General features: G+C 46.2%; 1 protein-coding gene across 1 annotated transcript in view; it reads left to right on the forward strand.

Moving 5' to 3' along the window:
- Dnah7 (dynein axonemal heavy chain 7) overlaps positions 1 to 23,602 on the forward strand; it is a 194,700-nt gene that overhangs the window by 132,881 nt on the left and 38,217 nt on the right. The window contains exons 48-53 of the mRNA XM_075956368.1: positions 4,304 to 4,458; positions 9,740 to 9,930; positions 15,593 to 15,726; positions 16,577 to 16,912; positions 21,257 to 21,383; positions 22,974 to 23,168. Coding sequence (XP_075812483.1) covers positions 4,304 to 4,458; positions 9,740 to 9,930; positions 15,593 to 15,726; positions 16,577 to 16,912; positions 21,257 to 21,383; positions 22,974 to 23,168 — 1,138 coding nt within the window. The remainder of the gene's footprint in view (positions 1 to 4,303; positions 4,459 to 9,739; positions 9,931 to 15,592; positions 15,727 to 16,576; positions 16,913 to 21,256; positions 21,384 to 22,973; positions 23,169 to 23,602) is intronic.

The following is a 23,602-nucleotide window of genomic DNA, read 5'->3' on the forward strand; positions in this document are numbered from 1 at the left end:
AGAAGGTACAGAGGAGAGAAAAGTTTGGGATTGGGCGAGCTTGCACAAGCTGCCCATTCAAGCACATTTGTGAGGAAACACAGCATCTTATTGGGGCAATGTCAGCAAGAAGCATCATACAGCGATGTGAAGTCAGCAGCGAGCTGATAGAGCAGGTTGCCCGAAGGCAACACCAGGTACCCGAGTGCAGCAGAGAGCTGGCACACAGTGACCCCTGGGGGTTGGGAAGAGCTGGGATTCCCCCAAGGCCCTGGCCCCAGGCCATTACTGGCTCTGCCAAGTTAAGTTCCTTTTAGACAAGGAACTAAGGAAGTTCCTACCTGAGGCCTCAAGGAAGGCCCTAGACCAGCCTAGCCCTCAGCTGTTCAAATCCTGGTCCTTCTGGGCCTGCTGCTGTGGAGGTGAATTATCATGAAAAGAAATCTGCAGCTTTCAAAAACCCTGAAGAGCATTAAATAAGAATTCTCTCCTACTGCATGTACTGGCTTTGGGGGAGCCTAGGCAGTTTGGATGCTCACCTTACTAGACCTGGATGGAGGTGGGCGGTCCTTGGGCTTCCCACAGGTCAGGGAACCCTGATTGCTCTTCGAGCTGATGAGGGAGGGGGACTTGATCGGGGGAGAGGGGGAAATGGGAGGCGGTGGCAGGGAGGAGGCAGAAATCTTAAATAAATAAATTTTTAAAAAAGTAAAATTAAAAATAAAGAATTCTCTTTCCACAACCACTCTTTCCACAAACTGTCCACGTTGGAGCAGTAACTGCTAGCAGATGCCGGTTCCATTTGCAAACAATGGATTTTAAAGATTTATAAATTCAAAAATGTTTGAGGGCTGAATGGGCTGGCTCAGCAGGTACCGGCTAGCTGTTGAGGTTGACAACCCAAGGACCGGCAAGGCTGAATGAGAAAACAGACTCCTATAGGCTGTCCTTTGACCTCCATCAACACATACACATGTACAAATGAATAAATAAACATCGACTTATTTTTCCCCATCAGTTTCAGCTCTGTATCTTGGTTGAAAATGTACTGTCCCTATGCATGTGGCTCTGCTGCTGGATTCTGTAGGCTGGCTGTGATCCAGACAGAACTGGATCATCTTGATTCTGGAAACTTTGGGTAGTCTTGAGTCAGGTGATGTCTTACATTTTTTTGTTCTCTTTTAAGCAATCATTTTGACTGGTTGTTAACTCAATATAAATTTTAGAGTAAAACGTAAATATCTAAAAAATATCCTCTTGAAGTTGTATTGGGACTACATTGATATTCCTGATAACACTGACAAACTGAGTAGTCTTCTAACTGATGAATGTACTAATCTCTCCACCTCCTTTAGGTCTTCAAGTATTTTGCTGTTTTTTTTTAATGTATGCATAGTATTTAATTTTTGTTTGCTCTTGTAAGTGGTATTGATTTTTTGTTTGGCTGTTAGCTGCTCCTATTAGAGAAAAGATTATTTGCATACTGACTTTGTACCCTGCAACTTTAAGAACGCATCTGGTCTCTTATGTTGGCCTATTGGGGTATTGTCCATTGGCAATCATGCTGTCTGCACATAGTGACACTCTAATTCCTTTCTAATCTGTGTGCCCTTCGCCTTTTCCCCCTTGGCTTATTGCACTGTCAATGGCTTCCACCGTGCTGCTGCAAAGGGCTGATTAAATCGAACACTGTTGGCCACGCAGGCTAAGGGGATGCAGGCACCCTGAGCATGTCCAGGCCAATCCAGCTGCAGGTGGCCTTACTGCTGCTGCTGTATTGATTTCACTGGATGAAAGACAATCTCTTCTAGTCTGTGTGCTGCCTAGTTTTGTGTTGACTTGACACAAGCCAGAGTCTTCAGAGAGGAAGGAACCTCAGCTGAGAAAGGCCCTCCATGAGATCTGGTTGTGAGCATTTTCCTGATTAGTGCAGCCTGGCTGCAGTTGAAGACACCAGTACCATGGGAGAACGTTCAAGAACAGCAGCAGACAGGGAGTCAAGCAAGCCTGAGCCTAGGAGACAACTAGCTAAACCCCATCAGTCTGCTTTATCCAATGGGGCACCCGTTGCACACACAGACCCCTTGCCGATGGTGATGATGATTAGGTTTCAGTATTTATACACAATTCAGGACACACCGGCACTTCATCATTATCTCTTCATTTCTAAAATTCCGAGTTTTCCTCTATCACTTCCTGTCAAGGAAAAGTCCTTTAGCGTTTGCCTAGAACATGGCTGCTGAGGAGCAAAAGTGAGCTCTGTATTTTGCCTTTAGTCCTCAAGGATGGCTTTGCCGCATGGAGACTGCTGAGCTGGAAATCGAGTTCTGTTTGGTTGTTTGGTGCTGGTGGCAGGGACAGAACCTGGCGCCTGGGGTTCTCTAAGCGCCCGCCACTTATCTCCTGCCTCAGACCGTCTGTGGTTATTCCATCACTTTTATTTGGGGGGCAGGGTCTCCCTGAGTTAGCCAGGCTAGTCTCGATCTTACTCAGTGGTCCAGGTAGACTCTGACCTTGTCATCCCCACTTTGCCTCCTGAGTGGTTGTGATTATGGGGCTGTGTCACCACGTCTGGCGGCCAAGTTCTTTCCTCTTGGCACATTACAGGTAGCCCACTGTGTTGTGGTTTCTTTAAAAAAAAAACAACAAAAAAAAACTTTAGCCATCGTAATCATTGGCATACATAATATTCTTCAAAATCTCTTCCTAGTTCAGTTTGTCCTGTCCGTTGTTCAGCTCTGCCCGTTTTGTGCTCAGCGGTCTGGAGATGCCCGGAGAGGTCCCCCCTCTCCTTTTACTATTGAACCCACAGTAGAATTTTTGTTTCAGACACCGCCTTTCAATTCTAAAATTTCCCTTTCATTCATTTTATCTTTTTCACTTCAATGATGAAATGTCTCTTCTCCATGTGCTATACTATACTCTCCCGCCTCCCAAAGGATAATTCTATTACCTGCTCTGTTTTTTTTTTTTTTCTGTTTTTATTTCCGCTTGTTTCAGGGCCTTTCGTTTGCTTGAGAAGCAAGCACATCCTGGTTCTTTGTGTTATTGGTTACTTTTTCTAGAACTTTTGAATGTGAGCTCCTGTGTCCTGGTGACATCCTCTGGGCACGACTGAGTTTGGTTTTAATAATCAGAGAGTCAGTTAATAACTGTCTTCTAGTTCTCATGCTTCCCCACGTCTACCCAGACAGGAAAGGCTTTGACATGCTGTGTGGGGCTTCCTCGGGACCCACTATCCAGAGGCTGGTCTGGGGCTTACATTTATGTCCTAGTTCTAAGCCTTTATTAGAACAAGTAAGCAGCAAACAGAACATGGCATCCCCACCTGCCACTTCCCCGCCCCTCCCTGCCCCTCCCCGCCCTCCTGCCCCTCCCCACCCCCCCAACTGGCTCTACTCCCACCCCACTCCACCCCTCCCCACCTTGCTCGCCCCCCACTTCACCCCCCGCCCCATCCCCCCACTCCACCTTGCCCCCCCACCCACCAGCAGGGATGAGCTCTCCCATGGTGTGAACTTGACCTTCAGAAAAACTCATTTCTGTGCACAGGAAGCCCAGTCACAAGGCAGGTGTACAATGATGTCATTAAATAGGCAAGTGTTTGAAACAAGGATGGGCCTGTGGTTGTGGTAACACTGTGGTGCTCATAACTGTCATGCAACTTGATGGTGGAAAGCTATGCTGTTCTTTTTTTTTTTTCTTAGATTATTACATCTTTTGTTTGTTTTTGAGACGGGGTTTCTCTGTGTATCTCTGGTTGTCCTGGAACTCACTCTGTAGACCAGGCTGGCCTCGACCTCACAGAGGTCCACCTGCCTCTGCCTCCCTGAGTGCTGGGATTAAAGGTGTGCGCCACCACCGCCCAGCAAGATCATTATTTCTTTACTAAAGAGAGATAGAGATAGAGAAACTGACTGTAAATGGATCAAATTATTTTTCTTTCTCTTATCCAGATGTCAGCACATAGGAAAACACAGTTGCTAAGGAGGCCAGAGGATTAATTTAACATCAGCGCCTAGTGGGGAAGTGGAGTTTCGCTGTAGCATACTGTGCAAGAGCAGCAAATACTATGATTTTAACTTATTGGAGTTATGAATCATAAGCATATGGTTTAAGGTTTAGAGACTTTGGTATCTCCAAAGGAGTGAAAGGATTTGTGTGTTAGCTTTGTGGAACAGCCTCTGTAGTTTTCTGGCAGTGCGCCTACTTCAAGGAAAGAAAGGAAGATATTACTAACAAGGATAAGCTTGCAGTCATGTGGAACTGGAGGTGCAGAAACTTGTTATGGCCTGAACCAGATTCTCTCTCCCCGCTCCTCCAGGAATGCGAGAAGGTGGCCTCTGATGATAGACCCTCAAGGCCAGGCCAATAAGTGGATCAAGAACATGGAGAAGAGCAACAGCCTTCAGCTGATTAAGCTCAACGACCCCGACTATGTCAGGACCCTGGAGAACTGCATCCAGTTCGGCACACCCGGTACGTAGCTGAGTCGCAAGCGCAGGCGTGGAAATGCCTGGGCGGGACACTGTCAGCACGCAAACGTCTGTCAGGCTTGCTGTTAAATGATGACTTTGCCGGTCTCGTCATTTATATAGATAATCAAAGAAAACGTGAGGACCACCCCCAGACAGTTAACCCCTGGAAGGCAAGGCGGTTTCCTTTGTGACAAAGTACTTTTGTGGCTCGCCTCTAATTTAGATGTTTCCATTGTTGTCAGCCATTTGCTTTTCTTGAGCTTTCATTATTAATATTTGGCAGCTTTAAAAGCCCATTTAATATTAATAATTCCAATCCTATTTTAACGCAACAGTAGCTCCACTTTCTGTTCCTTCTTGAATTATGCTACAAAAGTGGCGGGGAAAGCAACCGGGTTTTGCATGCCTCGCTAGTATCTGATATTCACGATGGAGAGATTAGAGAGGTGGTGGGATTGCTTTTAATCAAGGTCTTGTGCAGGCGTCATACTTGGCAACACGAAGCCCAGGATGCTTGTGATCTGAGCTAACTGGGGTCCTGCTTCAAATCGGTGTAACTTACCAAATTTAGCCAAATAAGGACAACCACTTCTGAAGCTATAGCATATGCAACTCGAGGAGAAGTTAGCTCATCAGGTCCCTCTTGCAGTGAGAGCTGTATAGCTGTAAGAGTCATCATAAGCATGCTAGCCATCCGATAACACCCATGTTTCCATGTTAACAAACCGCTTGCTTTCAAACTTTAATTATGATTTTAGGATTTTAGTATAAGCATGGAAGAAAGAAATCTAAATCTATTTATAAGGCTTTGTATCTATGGAACGGAGCACAGACACGCTCACCCACACGGTCTTTCATTCAGTTGCTATCCTTGCATTTTCAAATATTTTAAATTGACACCTAAAATTGTACACATTCATGATGTGCCATGTAATGTTTATATACACACATTCTGTCAAATCATGGAAAACATACTTAGACCCTCAAACATTTATCATTTCCATATGGGAAAAAATTCAAATTCCGTTCTCACTCTTTAGAAAAGTGTACAGTACTTTATCTATAGTTACCCTACTAGGAAACAGAGTAACTTGTATCTATGGTGTCGTATGTGATGTAGGAGCTACACAAAAAGAGCCCATAATCTCTACTCTCAAATAAATTGCTCGTGTGATGTCAGAACCATCCACGTATTATTGTAATAAAAACAGAAGGCGAGCATCTCTCCTGTAAGGACCAGTGACCATGGTGGGTAGGGCCCTTGGTTCTGAATTCAGAGCGTCTGCCTCTGCCATTCAGTGTTTGGATCATTACCTCAGATTCTCCTCCTGCACACCAGCTATGTAGTGTGAAGGAGACATCACTGACTTACTATGTATTGTAGGGTTAGTCTCTGGTGACGGCGACCACTTGGTCCCTAGGCTTTCGTTGGTGGTGTAGCTCATGTCAGTGTGCTGAGCGTCACACCTGGGGCTTTGAAAGACTCGGGCCACGCTGTGCTGTGCTGGGCTGTGCTGTGCTGTGCTGGCTTTGAGCATGTGACCAGTGGCTTATTTGTAACGTCTTAAAAGGTAACGAGGAAGCCGCAGGTGATGCCTCTATGCATTCAGGAAGATCAGGGAGGATTTCTAGAAGGGATCATCACCTTAAATTCTCTAAGCAACGTAAATGACCTAACATGGATGTTGAAATGTTTGGTATGATAAGGACAAGTGATGGGGTTTCCACCGTCTGGTTGGCGTTCTTGATACTTCTCTGATCTGAGACGTCTATTCTGATGTTTAATCCCGTTAGCTATAGAGCAGAACAGGTAATGGAGGTGAACTCTCCTGGTTTAAAATTCTGCACCCCAATCATGGGAGAGAAAGCTACTTTGGGTGTCTTGAGCAACATCCGTGAGCTGCAATAGGAGAGACCCTAAAGTCGTGGTGCGTGGGGGCGAGGGCTAAACAGATTGCACAAACACTTAGAGATGTTTATTGTACACAGGGCACTGGGGTTTAGATGTGTTTGTTACTCCTAATTTCAGCCACAAAAACCCACTTCAGTTTCTTAAGAAGTCAGATAAGCGTTAGAGAAAGCTCAGTGGTTTAGCCAGAAGTACGTGCCCACAAAGAACTCCCAGCTTTTCTGCCTCTGGCTAATTTTTTTTAAAAAAAAAAAAACAACACACCTTCTACTGTTAAACATCAGAAAGAAGTGAAAAGTTTCAGTTCTCCTAGAAAGGTGGTAAGCTCTGTCTATTTATACTTAACCATCAAGTCAAAGTTTGAAAACCCAAGTGGTTAAAGCTCTTTCCATTTGAGCAGTTATCTATAGATACTGGCCTATTCAGGGACGGTGGCTTCAGATCCCTTGTTCTTCACAGGCAGCCTGGGTGGAGAGGCAAAGGGCTTTGCCAACCTCATCCACCTACCTCCACTTCAACGAGAGCCACGTGCCTCTCTTCTTCTTCTTTTTATAACTGAGTTTTTTTTTAAAATCTTCTTTGGAGGAAAATAAAAAAGATTCTGCTATTTAAAAGTTTTACAGCCAGTGCTCTTGGAAGTCAAGGTGCAACTGCACCTATATATACTGTCTCAACCAGTAAACTCTATATAGTGTGTTAACCATATAAACATTGCTAATAAAGTATACACAGTATGTTAACCATTGCCGAGAAAGAACTCCATCGGCATAGACAATCTGTTGAAACTACAGCATATCTGGGCCTCCCTGATTTTCCTGTCTCGACTGCCAGCGTTTCCTTGACATTTCCCTTTGGGTCAAGGCTTCCAAATGACTTTGTAGTTTTTTGCTTATTTATTCATCCCACTGATAGACATTTATTTTGTAATAGCCGTGGACGAAGCATTGTGGCGGGTGGGGGGCATTGTTAATCGGAATGGACGAGACAGACCTGGTCTCTGCTTGCATGCAGAGGCAGACAGAGGTGCTGGTGGACAGAGAAGTGGAAGGATGAACACATGGGACAGGAAGCCCTTCAGATAATGTGGCACCATTTTCCTGTCTCCTGAGTCCTCTTCTCTCCATCTAATAGATCTTTCAAAGTTTATCTTTCCAGGGGCACTGTAAATACATTGCCGGCTGGGAAGTGTTCACTGAGGCTACTGTGTTAGAAGCGTGGCCCTCAGGCTGTGGTGCCGTTGAGAACATAACTCACCAATGATTAATCCATGGAAGAGTTCATAGATTAGTGAGCCACTTAGAGAAGGGGGACAGCGGTGGGAAGTAGGTGGCGTGTCTTTGAAGAATGCATTTTTGTTTTGACCCCTTGTTGACCCTCTCTCTCTACTGTCTGATTGCCATGAGGCAAGCAACTTTCCAATGCCAAATGCCCCTGCCATGGTGTTTACCTTGCCACAGACCCACAGGAAAATGTGGACATGGCATTGGTCACCCTCACGAATACTCTCAAATGATGTTCCTTCCTTCCTGATGGGTCAAATATGGATAGGTATTGAAATACACTGGCCGAAGAGATCGAAGCTGCAGGTGGGGAAGAGAAAACTGCCAGAGTCTAAAGTGAACGAGGATTCCTCGTGACTCAGGCACGCTGTCCCTCCGTCCGTCCGTCCATCCAGGGACTGCTTGAGGCTCCTTTGACATGAGTATGGGTCCTCTGTTGTTGACATTGTTATTATGAGGGCCTCTGGCCAAGCAGAACCTAATCGTAGATAACATTTGCTATTTACAGTCAACGAAGCTGCTGAAACACCTGCCCTGAGTGTCAGGTTTAATTGGACTTTGTACCTCTCAGTAAAAACAGCTGCGGTGCCAAGGACGGGCGTAACTGGCTTTTCTCAGTCGCCTCTCCTTGTCTACATCGCTAAGTTGTGATGCTGACAGTCCCTGCTTCTCAAGTTGTGGGGAGCTACAGGGACAGCCTGCTGTCCAGCCCCTGTTCCTACTGTAACACTGTACCCAGGTCTGTCAGCCACCCAGAAAGGGCCCCCTGCAGCCCTGAAGTCTCACTGCTTTCCAGGAAAGTAGTTTGCAGTGTGTCTTAAAGTGTCCCCAAAAGATCGGCTGTGAACTGGGCTTCTAGAACCACCAGCAGGAGCAGAACCAGGAACAGGGTTTTAGTCAAAGCAGCATTCACTGCGTCAGTGATGGTGGAAAAGTCTAACCTCGACCATGGACAATTAGCACAGTCATTCGTCATGATATATTCATGTTATTTAACAATAAAAATAAATAGTGTGAGCAGAAAGAAAAAATAAGGCCATAGAAGTTACCTGCTGCATCTCTGCTCGCCAAGATCCAAGCCGTGGAGGGGACTGGTGGGGAGGTAATTTCAGAAATTCCCTCAGCCAGGCCCATCCAGGAAGGAAGAATATGCCTGCAAGCTCAGTGCAAGTGTCTGTCAGTCTGTCCGTCCCGAGACTTCTCTTGCCAGCCCGGATTACCCCCATCCCTTCAAGGGACACTGACAAGGCTCCTGGATTCGAGACAGACTGCCCCAGAAGCTTAAGTGGCATCATATAAGCCTTTAACTTAGCTAAAGCACTCAACACTGTCAGGGACCTTTTGTCTCTGGACCCTTTCTAGAACGGCATCAGAAGAAAATATTCTGAAATGCTTCGTTTTACTTAGGGTGTTCCTTATATCTTAGAGTAGAAAAATATTCAAATAGAACATGCAAAGCAGCACTGGTCGAAAAATGAAAGAATAGTAATAGGTTTGCTAGTTTTAATAACACAGGGCAATTTCGTTATAATATCATGCAAAATAATTAGGACAGAAATTGATATTTGTTTCATCTCAAGTATGTGTAGAAAAATTGATAGAAATTATTTTTCTGCTAATTATGTTATATGAAGTTTTGCATCAACTTACATATGTCAACATAAGCTATTTAACAGAGGAGAGAAAGATAATCAGATTAGAATTTGTTGCCCGATTTCTTTATAATGTCCTGTATTTTCCAGATGTTTTATAATATAGATGAGCTATTTTATAATAAAAGGCCAGTAGACCCTGAAATAGCTACAGAAATGCCTTTTCTCTGTCACTGTGCCTAGATACAGTGAGTCCCAGGCCAGGGGGCCCATCAGCCAGGCGTGTAGAAGGAGCTGGGAGGTAGGCGGCCATGACCCTCTTGCTGGTCCTTTCCACTGGCAGGCAGTGTTTTTATGACTTCATTTCTCTGTATTCTTAGAAGATGAGGGTAACTTTCTAGGCCGCTAGGAACAGGGCCATCTGGAGAGCTGAACAGAACTTGAGCCTTGAACGTTCACAGTCGGTACCTTAAGGATGACGGACTATTTTTCTGCCTCTAGTGTTGCTAGAAAATGTGGGTGAAGAACTGGACCCGATTCTGGAGCCGCTTCTGCTGAAGCAGACCTTCAAGCAGGGCGGGAGCACGTGCATCCGGCTTGGCGACTCCACGATCGAGTACGCTCCCGACTTCCGCTTCTACATCACCACCAAGCTGAGAAACCCGCATTACCTCCCTGAGACGTCGGTGAAGGCCAGTACCCTAAGTTAGCGTTTCCACGTCCCACGCCTCCCGACCCCTGACCGTACTTTCCTCCCCAGCCGTAGGAGGACATTTGGAATTTGCCCTTCTGTCCGTTTCCGAAATTTCGGGAGTAATCTCCAGATGTTGCTTTGTGGGTGCCTGAGAGCACCAAAGCCTGGAGTCTTGAGCATACTGCGATGGGACCATCGGAATCGGGCAGAATTTCACTGCCAAAAGCAGGTGTCCTTCTTTGTGCTAATTGTCGGAGCTGACGATTAGAAGCAGGACTCCATCCTTTGTTCAGGCTGAGGATGCTGCTGCCGTCTGATTTTACAGAATTATTGAGAGGAATTATTTTTGACCAGTGTTCTTTTTAAAATCCTGAACATTCTTGCAAAGGGTGAAATTGAATTGTTATTCAAGGACCACAATGACCGTGATATTGCTCTGAGGCTGGGCTCCTGGGGCCTAGGGTCAACCGTGATATTGCTCTGAGGCTGGGCTCCTGGGGCTTAGGGTCACAGTCACATTGCTCTGAGGCTGGGCTCCTGGGGCCTGGGGTCTTCACCCAGCTCAGCTTTTCTCTCCCTTATCCTCACTCATCTCTGGTGGTACAGTCATTCCATCTGTGATCAGGGAACAGGATGGATGCTCCCTCTCGAGGGGTTCACGCTCTGCTCCTAGGAGTGTGTACAGAAGAAGTGTAACGCGTGGGTCAGAAGTGGTGATGACATAGTGCGTCCTAGAGGCTCAAAGTACACACATAGACAGCACATTGCTGGAGGACTAGAGGAGATGGATGCGTGTGTGTGTGTGTGTGTGTGTGTGAGTGAGAGAGAGAGAGAGAGAGAGAGAGAGAGAGAGAGAGAATTCAGATTGACTTTGCAAACATAATAAACATACTGTGGCTACTGTTTTTAATCAGCTAAACACACTGTTCTTGAGGCAGTTGAAATATCTAGGATCTCCTTACACGCTAGGAAAGAGACTAGCACCGTGCGAGTGAGGATTTGGACCGCTGCTCTAAGACAGGCTCGGACAGCTAGTTCAGCGTCCCCGTGCATCAGTCCCATCTGTAAATGGTCACAATAAAAGTTACTGTGTCACTGAGTGACCTGAAAACTAAATCAGTTAGCTCTATAAACGCTCACAATGAGGCCCAGCGGACAGAGTTTATGTGCGCGCGAAACGTTAGCATGACTACCTAACTTTTCAATATAAGGAGAAAAGAATAAAACAAGGAAATAAAATCCCAAGGCTGTGTTAAGAAAAATATTAATAAACACTACGAACAAAACCCTTTTTACTTCCCAATAAGGCACACGACAGTCTCACGTCCAGCGTGAACAGCTCTTGGTTGGATAACAACAGGTCATGACAGAAGTCGAGCCGAGCTGTGGGGAAGACACTGATCTGCACATAACTCAATGCTGAAATCCCTATGATCCTCGGAGGGCTTTATTGCTCTATTATTTTAATTGCTGGGATTGATTAAGCAGGGATTAGGAAGCTTGGTGAGGCTGTGACTTGCTTTCATTTGCAAATTCACACACATCCTCTCCCTCCCACCGTTTAGGCCTCACCTGCACCTTTTGCTTTCCAAAGTGCCCAAGAGAGGGTCCCACGCCGCTATCATCCTTCTGAGTTTCGATGAAAATGAAATCACGGTGCTGTGCTTGTAGGATTTTAAATGCTCTGTGAACATGTGGCTACATTTGCAAAATCTTGGTTTTAAAGATCTGACATTAATAGGCTAGTAAAGAACAGGCTTGTGTCTGCGTGCAGCGAGAGAAAAGTTACAGCCGTGTGTGTGTTACTAATGCTGTTTCTGCGTGGAGACAAGTACAGCCCGTGTAGTTGGTTTCTCATGCAGGATTAATCTGTTAATAGGATCAATTATGGGTTTTTTTTCATGATAATTATCTCATCTAAACCTAAGATGGCATCCATCTAACCCATGCCTAGTGGTCTTGGAGGCTGAGCACTGAGAACGGGAGGGGAAGGACCAAAGGCAGTGTCTGGCTTTGGGTGGAGAAGTGAGTCACCCCCAAGGGTACCAGAGGACGCTCCTTTGCGCTTATGCCCCAGGGAGCAAATTTCGAGACAAAACCAAAATGCCACATCCCTGCAGAGGGGGCAGTCTCCTGCCAGGGAAGGCAGGGAAATGGGATGGCCCCTGTACCACAGACACTGTCCTGACAGGAAAAAGACGAAACCGGAGCCATGGCAACTGTGACCACACCGCATACCTGTGCTTGGGGAAAGGGGAGACCAGTGAGTGTGGACCGTACAACAGTTTGCAAGTCAGAGAGAGCCACCAAATGTTCTCTACAACTCAGAGGTTTGAGAATTGAATACTACTAGCCCTCGCCCCGAAGAGTGGCGGGCCGTGCCCTGGCCCTGTAGTCTGTACCCAGCTTAAATCCTGGGTTGAAGAGGGCTAACCTTCGGTTTCTGTGCTGGCACTAGAGCCGAGTCTGCAAGAGGAAAGCAGCCACTGGTCCTCTCCCCCTTTCTTACCTACCGCCTCTCCTTCACTTTCCTTCCTTCCCCTTTCTTTCTCCTCATCTTTCTTCCTTTCCCCTTTATTCTTTACGGTTGAAAAAAATCCATTATGCATATACGTCACCTTTTCCTGATGGACACCCCTGTTGATGGACACCTAGGTTGGCTCCGTAATTGAGCTGTGTGCACGGTGTTGTATTAAGCATTGGTGTGCACGGGACTGTGGGATAAGTTGGTCAGGAGGCTTTTGGGTAAATACCCAGGGCTGGTATAGCCTGGTCACGTGGAAGCTCTTTCTCTAGTCTTTTTTGGAAACCTTCCTAACTGACTTTCACAGAGTCTGGGTAAGTTTACATCCCCACTATTATCAGGGTTCCTTCCCCTGAGTCCTTATCTGCATGGATTGTTTGTTTTTTCAATGGCTGTCATTCGACTCGAGTGATAGGGACTCTCAATATAGTTTTGATTTTGGTTTTCCTCTGACAGCTTAAGGAGTGTAAACAATTTTCCATATATTTGTTGGCCATTTGTATTTCAGTTTTCAGAACTGTCCGTTCAATTCATTAGCCCGTTTAATTGGTTGTATGTTTTGTTTGCTTGTTCTGTTGTGGGGGAGTAGAGGTTTTTATAAAGTCTAGCGATGAATCCTCTGTCCATTTGCATTGAGTGGCGCCCTCCTATCATAAGCGGCGCCTGTGGCAACAGGGCCCTACAGCAAAACTCTAAGTCTTGGTTACCATGTGAACAGCATGGGGAAGACTTCTAGCAGGAAGGGTCACCCTAGAGATAAATCAGACGTCCAAGCTCAGGGGCAGCTTTCAGGTACGGTCATTCCCCTAGGTCCAGGGGAATTCTCCAGGTAAGGACAGGTAGAGAGCAGGAGGTCCTGGTGGGGAGTGGGGAGTCCCCATCTCGATAAACTTCAGAACCAAAATAATCACACAGAAGACTGTGACCTCTGACCAGCAAGTCCTTATTGCCGTGAAGAGACACCATGACAATAACAACCCTTATAAAGGACAACATTTAATTGGGGCTGGTTTACTGTTCGGCGGTTTGGTCCATTACTGCCTTGGCTAGAAACATGGCGGAATGCAGGCAGACACGGTGCTGGAGAAGGAGCTGAGAGTTCTCCATCTTAATCTGGAGGGAACAGGAAGTGAACTGTGTCTCACACTGGGCATAGTCTGAGCATATGTGAGACCTCAAAGTCTGCCTCCACAGTGACACACTTCCACGATCAAGGCCACATGTACTGCAACAAGCGCCACTAATAGTGCCACTCCCTACAGGCCAAGCATTCACACACGTGAGTCTATGGGGGTGGAGGGACACACCCATTCAAACCACCTCCCCAAGTAAACAAAAAGACTATTGTTGCAAGGAGTAGCAAGTCGCTTGTTCATCCTGGCCACCCAGAACCGAAATAATCACACAGAAACTGTATTCATTAAATCACTGCTTGGTCCCTTATCTCCAGCTTCTTATTGGCTAACTCTTACATCTTAATTTAACCCATGTCTATTAATCTGTACATCACCATGACGTCGTGTCCTACCAGCAAAGTTCCGGCATGACTGACTCTGGCAGCAGCTCCATAGCTTCTCTGACTCCGCCCTTCTTTCTCCCAGCATTCAGTTCAGTATCCCTGCCTACCTCAGTTCTGCCCTATCAACACACAGACCGAAGGACCTCCCACACCAGACTATCTTCTTTTTCTTCTTCCTAGCATACAGACTGATTCATTGTATTCTAGGAAGTTTCTTGGGAAATAATTATCAAATGGCTAAAATTTTAGGAGCTAGAAATGACAGGAAACAACTCCACAGCCAGGTAGCATTGGCCTTTCTTACAAAGTCAAGTAACAGACAATCCCTCTGCTAGAGCTGCCTTTGAGCCTCAGAGCCACGGTGACTGCGTCCAGTCACGTCACGTGTGTGCCGTGAGAAGTTAGGAGCCAATTACGAAGCACAGGGAGCTGTGGGGGAGGGGTGGAATGCCCTGGGAAGGTGTCCAGGAGGAGGTGGGTCGGCACCCGTGTATTTCCAGGGTCAGGGTGTTCAGCTGCGCACGGGCTCAAGTGCAGGGAGGCATTTAACAGTCTTTCCTTACGGGTTCCACCATCAGCTCGCCTGTAGACAAGTAAAAGACGTGAAAGGAAGCCGTGGAGGCTGAAGATGAGGTTGCGGACGCTAAGGCTTGCGGGCAGCAGACTGGCAAATATACAAAAAAAAAAAATACAATCACGCGAGACTTTGAAAGAAAGCCAAGCTCAAGGAGGTGTCCATTGGCTTTGGGATTCTCGGTGGCCAGAACTAGACAGCCGCTGTTGCGTTGCTGCGCGCATTGGTGGCTACAGAGGGGCCGGGAAGGGAGCAGGCTACAGAGGGCGGGGCTAGGAGCAGGTTACAGAGGGCGGGGCTAGGAGCAGGCTACAGAGGGCGGGGCTAGGAGCAGGTTACAGAGGGCGGGGCTAGGAGCAGGTTACAGAGGGCGGGGCTGGGATGTGAAACCCAGAGGGGAGCCCGGAAATGCATCTTCAGGGAGTGGAAGTGAAGCGTGGAGATCATTCCAGATCATTCTATCAATAGTTTTTTATATAGAACGTTAACATATTCATCGGGAAGAACCAAGAAAGGGAGGATTGTAAGTACGGGTGTACAACCACACCCCACCCCCAGCTAATTAGATACCTGGATGGAGTGGATGTCTACAGACAGCCCTCGATGGGCACTATTAAAATGTAAATTTCCCGGTGTTTCTTTCTGCAGGATAGTGACTCGTTAACATAAAAGACTCATTAGCATAAAAATAGCTCTCTCAAGATTGTTTGATATACACCTCCAGGGGCCTTAAAATGAGAATCAGCCCAGCCTGTATTAAGACTCTTTCCAACCTCATTCTCATTGATTGCTGTTAAAAATCGACAGAAATCGGAGCAGTTTGAACTGGGAATGAATAAACTGTTCTAAGCGTTCGATTTCTGACTGTCACAACTTTTGTGGGTTTTTTAAACCAACAGTCAGGCTTGCCCGTACCTCCGGCTCTGCTCTCCATGAATTCTGTTTTCATACAGTATGTCTGAAATATGGATGAAACCCCAAGTCACACACAGAAGCTTTCTTACTGGGGAAAAAAAAACCAAAATAATTTCTTTGACTTGTAGGTCACATTGTTGAACTTCATGATAACTACAGAGGGGATGCAGGATCAGCTTTTGGGAATTGTGGTGGCCCGGGAAAGGCCAGACCTGGAAGAAGAAAAGCAAGCCTTGATCCTGCAGGGAGCTGAGAACAAAAGGTTTGAAACCATAAAATGCGGAATTAGTATTTAGTTTGTGATTATGATAAATTAAAGTCCATCTAAGCATCTATTTAGTTTAAATAGGTGTCCCAAACCAGAATTTGCTTTAAAGGTGTGTAGACTTGTTTACATAAGTGTCTGTGTGCCACAGAGGTGGTTGCTTTTGGAGGCCAGGAAAGGGTGAACAGGCATAGGAACCCTCGGAAGTGGCGTCACAGGCAGCGGAGAGTGCCTGCTGTGGGTACTGGGAACTGAACTTGGGTCCTCTGGAAGAACAAAGCACTCTTAACTGCTGAGCCTTCTCTCCAGCTCCTCCCCGCCAGTGGAAAATTTAGTAATGCGGGGACCATAGAGCCTCCGTACTAATTTGGAGAGCTACGTTCTTGAATCCTTTTCTCAGACACGGGAAAACCCAGGAGACTTGCCACAGGCTCTGACATGGGGTTTCAGTCTGAGGTGACCTGAAGTTTCTGTTCGCTGTGAGCCGGGTGGGAATGAAAGCGCAAACTCTGTTTCCCACTTTCTGCTGATAGCGTCTCTGTCACAGCGAAGCTCTCTAAGTCATGCCTAAATGCAGGAGCCCAACGGAGTGAACCTAGCTGAGGTCCAGGGTGGCAGAGGACAATACAGTGGCTGCCCAGGGAGCTGGAGCAGGGAAGCGGCGTCTTGGTGACATTTCACAAGACACGAAATTAATCTCGAAGCATCCTTTTCCGGATGTCTTTCATGCCGTGGTACATTTCTTCAGGTTACTTTGTCTCTGTTTCTGAGAAAAAAAAAAAACGCATGTTTGAAATGACTTGGAAGCCATTTCTTTTTGTCCTGAGAAAGCTGTGCTTCATTCCAGGCAGCTAAAGGAAATCGAAGACAAGATTTTAGAAGTCCTTTCGTCGTCAGAAGGCAACATCCTAGAAGATGAGACGGCGATTAAGATATTGTCTTCCTCCAAGGCTTTGGCTAATGAGATTTCTCAAAAGCAGGAAGTGGCCGAGGAGACGGAGAGAAAGATCGACAACACGCGCATGGGCTACCGCCCCATCGCCATCCACTCCTCCATCCTCTTCTTCTCCATCGCCGACCTGGCCAACATCGAGCCCATGTACCAGTACTCGCTGACCTGGTTCATTAACCTTTTCATCCTGTCCATCGAGAACTCGGAGAAATCCGAAATCCTATTGATAAGGTGCGTAAAGGAAATGCTAGCTGGTACTCAGTTGTGGGAATGACGGCTGGGGTTATTGATCCAGGACGGCATGAGCATCACAGTCCTGAGCCCAAAGTGAGCTCCATGCATCCTGGAGTCGGAAACAGAGCCGATGCCTGTAACTTCAGTCTGGGAAACGACTCTTGGCAGAGCTGTAGGGCTGCCACACCAATCTAGAAATCTGCGGAACACCTGTTGACCTCAGGGATGGAGAGAGGAGCTGTATCCTCCCTCGACAAGGGGGCTCTGAGCCACCTCCCAAGGTTCCCGTTTGGGTGTCCTGCTTGGGAACTGTGCCAGGTACCAGAGCTAAAGCAAATATGTGCTGCTGACTATGGTTAACCACACAGCTTTTCACACTGTGATTACCCATAGAGAATGTCTTGTTTACTGTTGACTAGGGTATAAAAACGTCCAAGTATCAAGATCTTGTTTAACCTTAGGTCGATGAAAGGATAAAATTCATTTGATTTGTTGTCAGTGAGAGGCATGTTTTAGTTTGATATTTGTTTGGAGTGTTTGTTTTTTGTTCTGGAAGTTTTCAAGTTTGTGAGGATTACTGAAGAAAAAAATTGTAGGTGATCTTTCTTTTCAAAGTTTCCCTATGTTCCTAGTACGTTAGTTAGATAGACACATCTGTTTTCTATGCTGGATTTTAGGTCCCGAGACAGAATCTTAGTTTCCTCGGTGTGGGTCTGTGTGTGTGTGTGTGTGTGTGTGTGTGTGTGTGTGAGAGAGAGAGAGAGAGAGAGAGAGAGAGAGAGAGAGAGAGAGAGAGTGTTTGTATGTGTGTGTGTGTGTTGGTGTGCATGTGTTGGCCTGTTTTTTTTTGTGTGTGGGTGTGTTTGTGTGTGCATGTGTTGGTGTGTGTGTGTGTGTGTGAGAGAGAGAGAGATGCTTGTGTGGGCAGGAGGCTGTCACAGCACGTGTGTCGGGACTAGAGGACAACCTTGGGGTTGGTCCACACTTTGTGCTTGTTCAAGGCCGGGTCTCATTTGTGGCTCGGTGCTGTGTGCTCTGGATTAGCTGACTACCCAACCGTTCCCCTGTCTCTTCCTACCATTTTATTTATAGTCAGGCGCTACCACATCCAACCTTTGATGGCTTCTAGGGATCTCAACTCAGGTCCTTAGGCTTGCATGCAAGTGTGTTCTACCTGGAGTCATCTCTCTGGCTCCTAGTGTTCCTTTTCGCTGCAGCTCCTGATCTCAGTCCTGTTTAACACACTGGCCATCAGAATGTTATCGTCTATGGAGTGTAAAGTCTAGGTATTTGCCGGAATCTGGGAGGAGAAAATTCTCTGACCGCCCCTGAAATTAACTTTTTTTTTAAATTTGGTATAAGATTGAAAAGCTATAATGATTCCATGCTTCAAGCACTTTTATTATATTTCACCTTTACTTGTTATACCAGATTAGAACTTGTCCAAGGTGCTTGTTTCTTCACACTAGAAGTAAATTCAAAAAAAATCAAATCCCTTTTTCCTTAATATGAGATTTGGAAAGCAATGTAGAAAACAAACACAGCTTTTTACTTGTAGTTAAAATGTTTTTATCTGTAAGCAAGGCAAACTGTATGTGTGGCTACTGTAAATGAGAAGTGTAGAGAGACGGCTAGAGAAGATGCATTCAAGTCGTTCCTGAGGGCGCTTTCATCACGGAGCATCCGTGTGCCCCACCCAAGACAGAGAGCATCCTCAGCATCCCGGAAGCCACCTCTCATCCTCTTCCCTCCCCCACGACAGCTGCTGTCCAGCTTGCAGCCCGCACATCAGTTCTCCCGTTTTAGAAGCTGTATGTGCTCTCCTGGGCCGGCGGTCTGTACCCAACCCCTTACCGGTGGAACGCGGAGCGTCATTTCGTGCAGCGCAGCGTTTTCTTCGCTTTCCTCTCTAAATAGTTCTCCGTTGTGCGTCTATTGTTAGGGAAGGATAATTAAAATCTAAATCTTCTCCTAACCCGGGCACCCTCTCCAGAAAGGCATTAGAGAAAGAAAGTCGTTGAAAAACTGAATCAGCATTAAACCAGAGTGTGCTACGCATCTCAGGCAGTCTGCAGAGAGATCGTAAAAACAGAAAGGCATCTCGCCCCTTTTAGTAACCGAGCAGAAAGTCACACTTAGTTCATCCCCACTCTGCTAACTGAGGGACCATCTGTGCTAGAAATTAACTTTATCAGGAGAAAGAACAAATTCTTCACACTTACGTAAGAGGAGACAACTTTGCATCTTAAATCAGGAGCCTGCTGAAGCCAGGCCCCCGACCTTCCACAGGTATTGGGTTTGTTTCACAGTAGGGACCTCCAGGGCCTTGGCAGACATTCGAGACATTCCTGGGTCTTAAAGCAAGTCCTACCAGGCAGTGCTAGCACACATCTTTAATTCCAGCTTTCAGTAGTCAGAGGCAGGCAAATCTTTGTGAGTTCAAAGCCAGCCTAGTCTACAGAGCAAGTTCCAGGACAGCCCAGGCTACACAAAGAAACCTAATCTTGAAAAAACATAAATAATAACAACACCAACAGCAGCAGAAGCAGCAGCAATAGCAACAACAGCAATATATAATAATAATAATAAAAGTAAGTTCTAACTACTTTTTTAAAAAAATTAAATTAATGCATTTATTTTACATTCCGACCACAGTTTCCTCTCCCTTCTCTTCTCCCATCCCTCCCTCCTTCTCTTCTTCCCCACCCATCCACTCCTCCTCTGTTTCTGTTCAAGGAGGTACCAGCCTCCCATGGGTATCAACAAAGCATGGGAGGTCAAGTTGCTGGAAGACTAAGTACCTCTCCTTGTAATAAGGCTGGGCAAGGCAACCCAGTATGAGGAATAGGGTCCCAAAAGCCAACCAAAGCGTCAGGGACAGGCCCTGCTTCCATTGTGAGGAGTCTCACGAGTAAACCTTGTCTACATATGTCAAACAAGTGTCATATATATGTAGAGGGCCCACGTCGGTCCCATGCAGGCTCCCTGATTGTTGGTTCAGTCTCTGCGAGCGCCTGTGAGCCCAGGTTAGTTGGTTCTGTGGGTTTTCCTGTGATGCTCTTGTACAATCCTTTCTCCCTCTCTTCAGCAGGATTCCCTGAGCTCAGGCTAATGTTTGGCTGCGCATCAGATACCAGATGAAGGCTCTCTGAGGACAGTTGGGGTCGTCACCAATCTATGAGTAGAACCCAATATTGTTAGGCTTCGTGACACTGACATTCTTTTCCCTCCAGTCATGATTGGATCCATCCTGGGTCTCGGGGCCATCCAGCCTCTGGCTCCTGGCCCTCCAAGCAGCGTCAGGGTGGGCTGGACCAGTCATTGGTTGGCCACTCCCACAATCTCTGCACCAACCTTACACCAGCACATCCCATAGGCAGGACAGATTGGAGGCGAAAGGTTGGGTGGCTGGGTTGGTGTCTTAGTCCGTCTGCTGGGAGTCTTGCCAGGTGACAGGAGATGGCCAGTTCAGGCTACATGTCCACTGTTGCTGGGGGTCTTAGCTGGGGTCATCCCTGTAGATCCCTGGGTTTCCTTTCTACCTGACTCCAAAATGCCCCCCCATCCAGTCATCTCTTTCGGTACTCTCCCCCCTCTACCCACCCCAGCCAAACCCCTCATGTTCTCATCCCCGCTGCCCCCAGTCCGTCTGTAAGATCTCTCCTACTTAGTTCATGTGTTCTCCCTTTGTTCCCTCCTTGTTACTGAGCCTCTCTGGGTCTGTGAGTTGTAGCATGATTATCTAATATCCACTTATAAGTAAATGTATTCCATATTTTTCTTTTGGGGCCTGGATTACCTCACTCGGGATGATTTTTATTTTCTAATTCTGTCCACTTGCCTGAAAATTTTGTGCTGCCATTGTTTTAAACAGCTGAATAATACTCCATTGTGTAAGTGGACCACATTTTCTGTAGCCGTTCTTCAGGTGAGGGGCATCTAGCTTGCTTCCAGGTTCTGGCTATTACAAATAATGCTGCTATGAACATAGTTGAGCAAGTGTCCTTTCGGTATATGCCCAAGAGTGGTATAGCTGGGTCTCTAGGTAGATCGATATCCCGTTTTCTGAGAAACCACCATACTGGTTTCCAAAGTGGCTGTACAAGTTTGCTTTCCCACCAGCAATGCAGAAGTGTTCCCTTTACCCCACTTCCTCTCCAGCATAAGCTGTCATCAGTGTTTTTGATCTTAGCCATTCTGACAGGTTATGATGGTATGGAGTGAAGGCCTTTGACTGTTTGGGTGAGAACAGACGTCTAACAGTCTGTACTGTGTGGTCTCAGCATTTCCCTCATGGTGACCACGTTTCTGCTTCCTCCCCCCTCCTGTGTTGGTCCTCAGGCTTCAGATCCTGAAGGATCACTTCACGTACTCGCTCTACGTCAACATCTGCCGCTCGCTCTTTGAGAAGGACAAGATGCTGTTCTCCTTCTGCCTCACTGTGAACCTGCTGATACACGACAATGCGGTTAGTGAGGGTCCCGTCTGTAGGACACAGATGCTTGTGGTACAGGAAGGCGGTCTTAGGGGGATGTACCATGACGTGATGTTAGTGTCTGAGCGTCCCTGTGTCTCGATAATACAACTTAAGATTCAACACAGGGACTGCAACTCTAGGCCCAGTTGTATTAAAGAGGAGGTACTAGTACATAGTGCTCTAATCTTTGGGGCCGGTCAGACGTTCACGGCTCCCCTCGTCAGAGGTAGAAACTGAAGACTTATCATCAGGTGGAATAGCTTTCCCAGAACAGGCCTCAGCAAAGCCCCGAAATCTCCACACTTTTATGTGGTAGCATTGAAGGTGGGCTCTAAAGTTTACACTGAGCGAGGAGCCCCTCTTCAGGATCCTCCAGACCTGATGGATGCTGCTTGTCTAGCTAGGCAACACTATCATGATATCATTGATTAGTTTGCTGATCTGCATGGGGACGTATTCATATATATGTAGATGGGCCTATGACGAAGAACGGAAACAAAGCAAGACATGGCAAGGCCGATTTTCACAGACCGGAGTATGTTACTGTCATGTAGACTTTTACGTGTTTCGGTTTAAGAATCTGGTGGAGTACACAACTATAATCCCCACACTTGGGAAGCTACGGCAGGGGGATTGTGAGGCTGCGTGCAGTCTAGACTGTACAGCAAATCTGAGTACAGCCTGAGCTACGTAGCAGTATCCTGTGCTTAAACAACAACAACAACTTGTTTCTGTTGGATTTTTCACATGGCCACGCATTTAACATTTAACATTTACTAAGTAATTTATTCTCATTCTCAAGGAAATTACTCAAATCTAACCATTTGACTTTAACGATCGTATGCAAATGTAACCTAATTTTAAATTCTCTTTATCTAAAAGATAGGAAGTACTTTATTTATTTATTTATGAAAGAAACATCATAGCCTTTTCATGTATTTGTTTTTAAGATTGGTAAAGTTTCATACGGTCATATCTTGATGGAATTGGGAAAAATATTTATTATTTTTCCGTATATTTTCTTGTACATGCTTCATAGCAACTCCCTATGTTTTATAGAGAATAAATGGAAATATGGCAGATTTTCGCTATCTTACCTTTCTATTAATTTTCAGAGCCAATATTTGAGACTGTAAGCAACCATTTTTGAGGAACATCTATTATTCAAGTAGAATTTATTTATGCCTTAATTTTTAAGCTATTAATTCTAGAGAAAATGAAAAGTAGGTATTTAAATGGAGCCACGTTTTTTGTTGTTTTTTTTTTCGAGACAGGGTTTCTCCGTAGCTTTTGGTTCTTGTCCTGGAACTAGCTCTTGTAGACCAGGCTGGCCTCGAACTCACAGAGATCCGCCTGCCTCTGCCTCCCGAGTGCTGGGATTAAAGGCTTGCGCCACCGCTGCCCTGCTGGAGCTATGTTTTTAACTGCTCCTATTCGGTCCTCAGATTTTTCGTGACTCCATAGACGGCCATAACGGCCGTGGGATTTCCCGAGACTCTGAAAGGGCCCCACTGCTCTGTTATGGCTGTAGACTAACCAGGGAAAGTTTCTGTGACTCTCTACGGTGTTTCTCTTCTGCAGATCAACAAGGCGGAGTGGAGATTCCTGCTCACCGGTGGCATTGGGCTGGACAATCCTCATACCAACCCTTGCCCGTGGCTTCCTCAAAAGTCCTGGGACGAGATCTGCCGTCTAGACGACTTGCCGGCCTTCAAGACCATTCGCAAGGAGTTTGTGCGCCTGAAGGATGGATGGAAAAAAGTGTACGACAGCTTGGTATGTGCTCACCCTTTTCCTATTCCAAAGCTTTTCAATGGAAAAACCAATAATGTCACAAAGCACATCTTTACCTTGTCCACAAGCAAGATTTCATAGCCTTCAGCAACCGGTCAGTGGTTAAAATACAAAGTTTGGCTCCTTTTCTCCGTCACTGTCTGAGACAATGGTCCTGTTTCTAATTCTACCCAAACTCCAAAGATTGAAGATTTGATCCACATGGCCTTTAGAAACGTTTTGCTGAATTTCCTCAGCAAGTGTTTCTTTTCCATTTCCACTCAGATTGGAGCGATCATTACAGGAGATGGAGTAAAATTTTACCAAACAGCCGTTTAGATTTTCTGAATGTGGAATATGAGCTCGCGAATACTTTTATAATTGGAAGAGCAGGGAAAGCTGGCATTTCAAAACCAGTTTTTATGAAGCGGCTTTCT

Source organism: Microtus pennsylvanicus, chromosome 22, assembly GCF_037038515.1.
Source record: "Microtus pennsylvanicus isolate mMicPen1 chromosome 22, mMicPen1.hap1, whole genome shotgun sequence".
NCBI lineage: Eukaryota > Metazoa > Chordata > Mammalia > Rodentia > Cricetidae > Microtus > Microtus pennsylvanicus.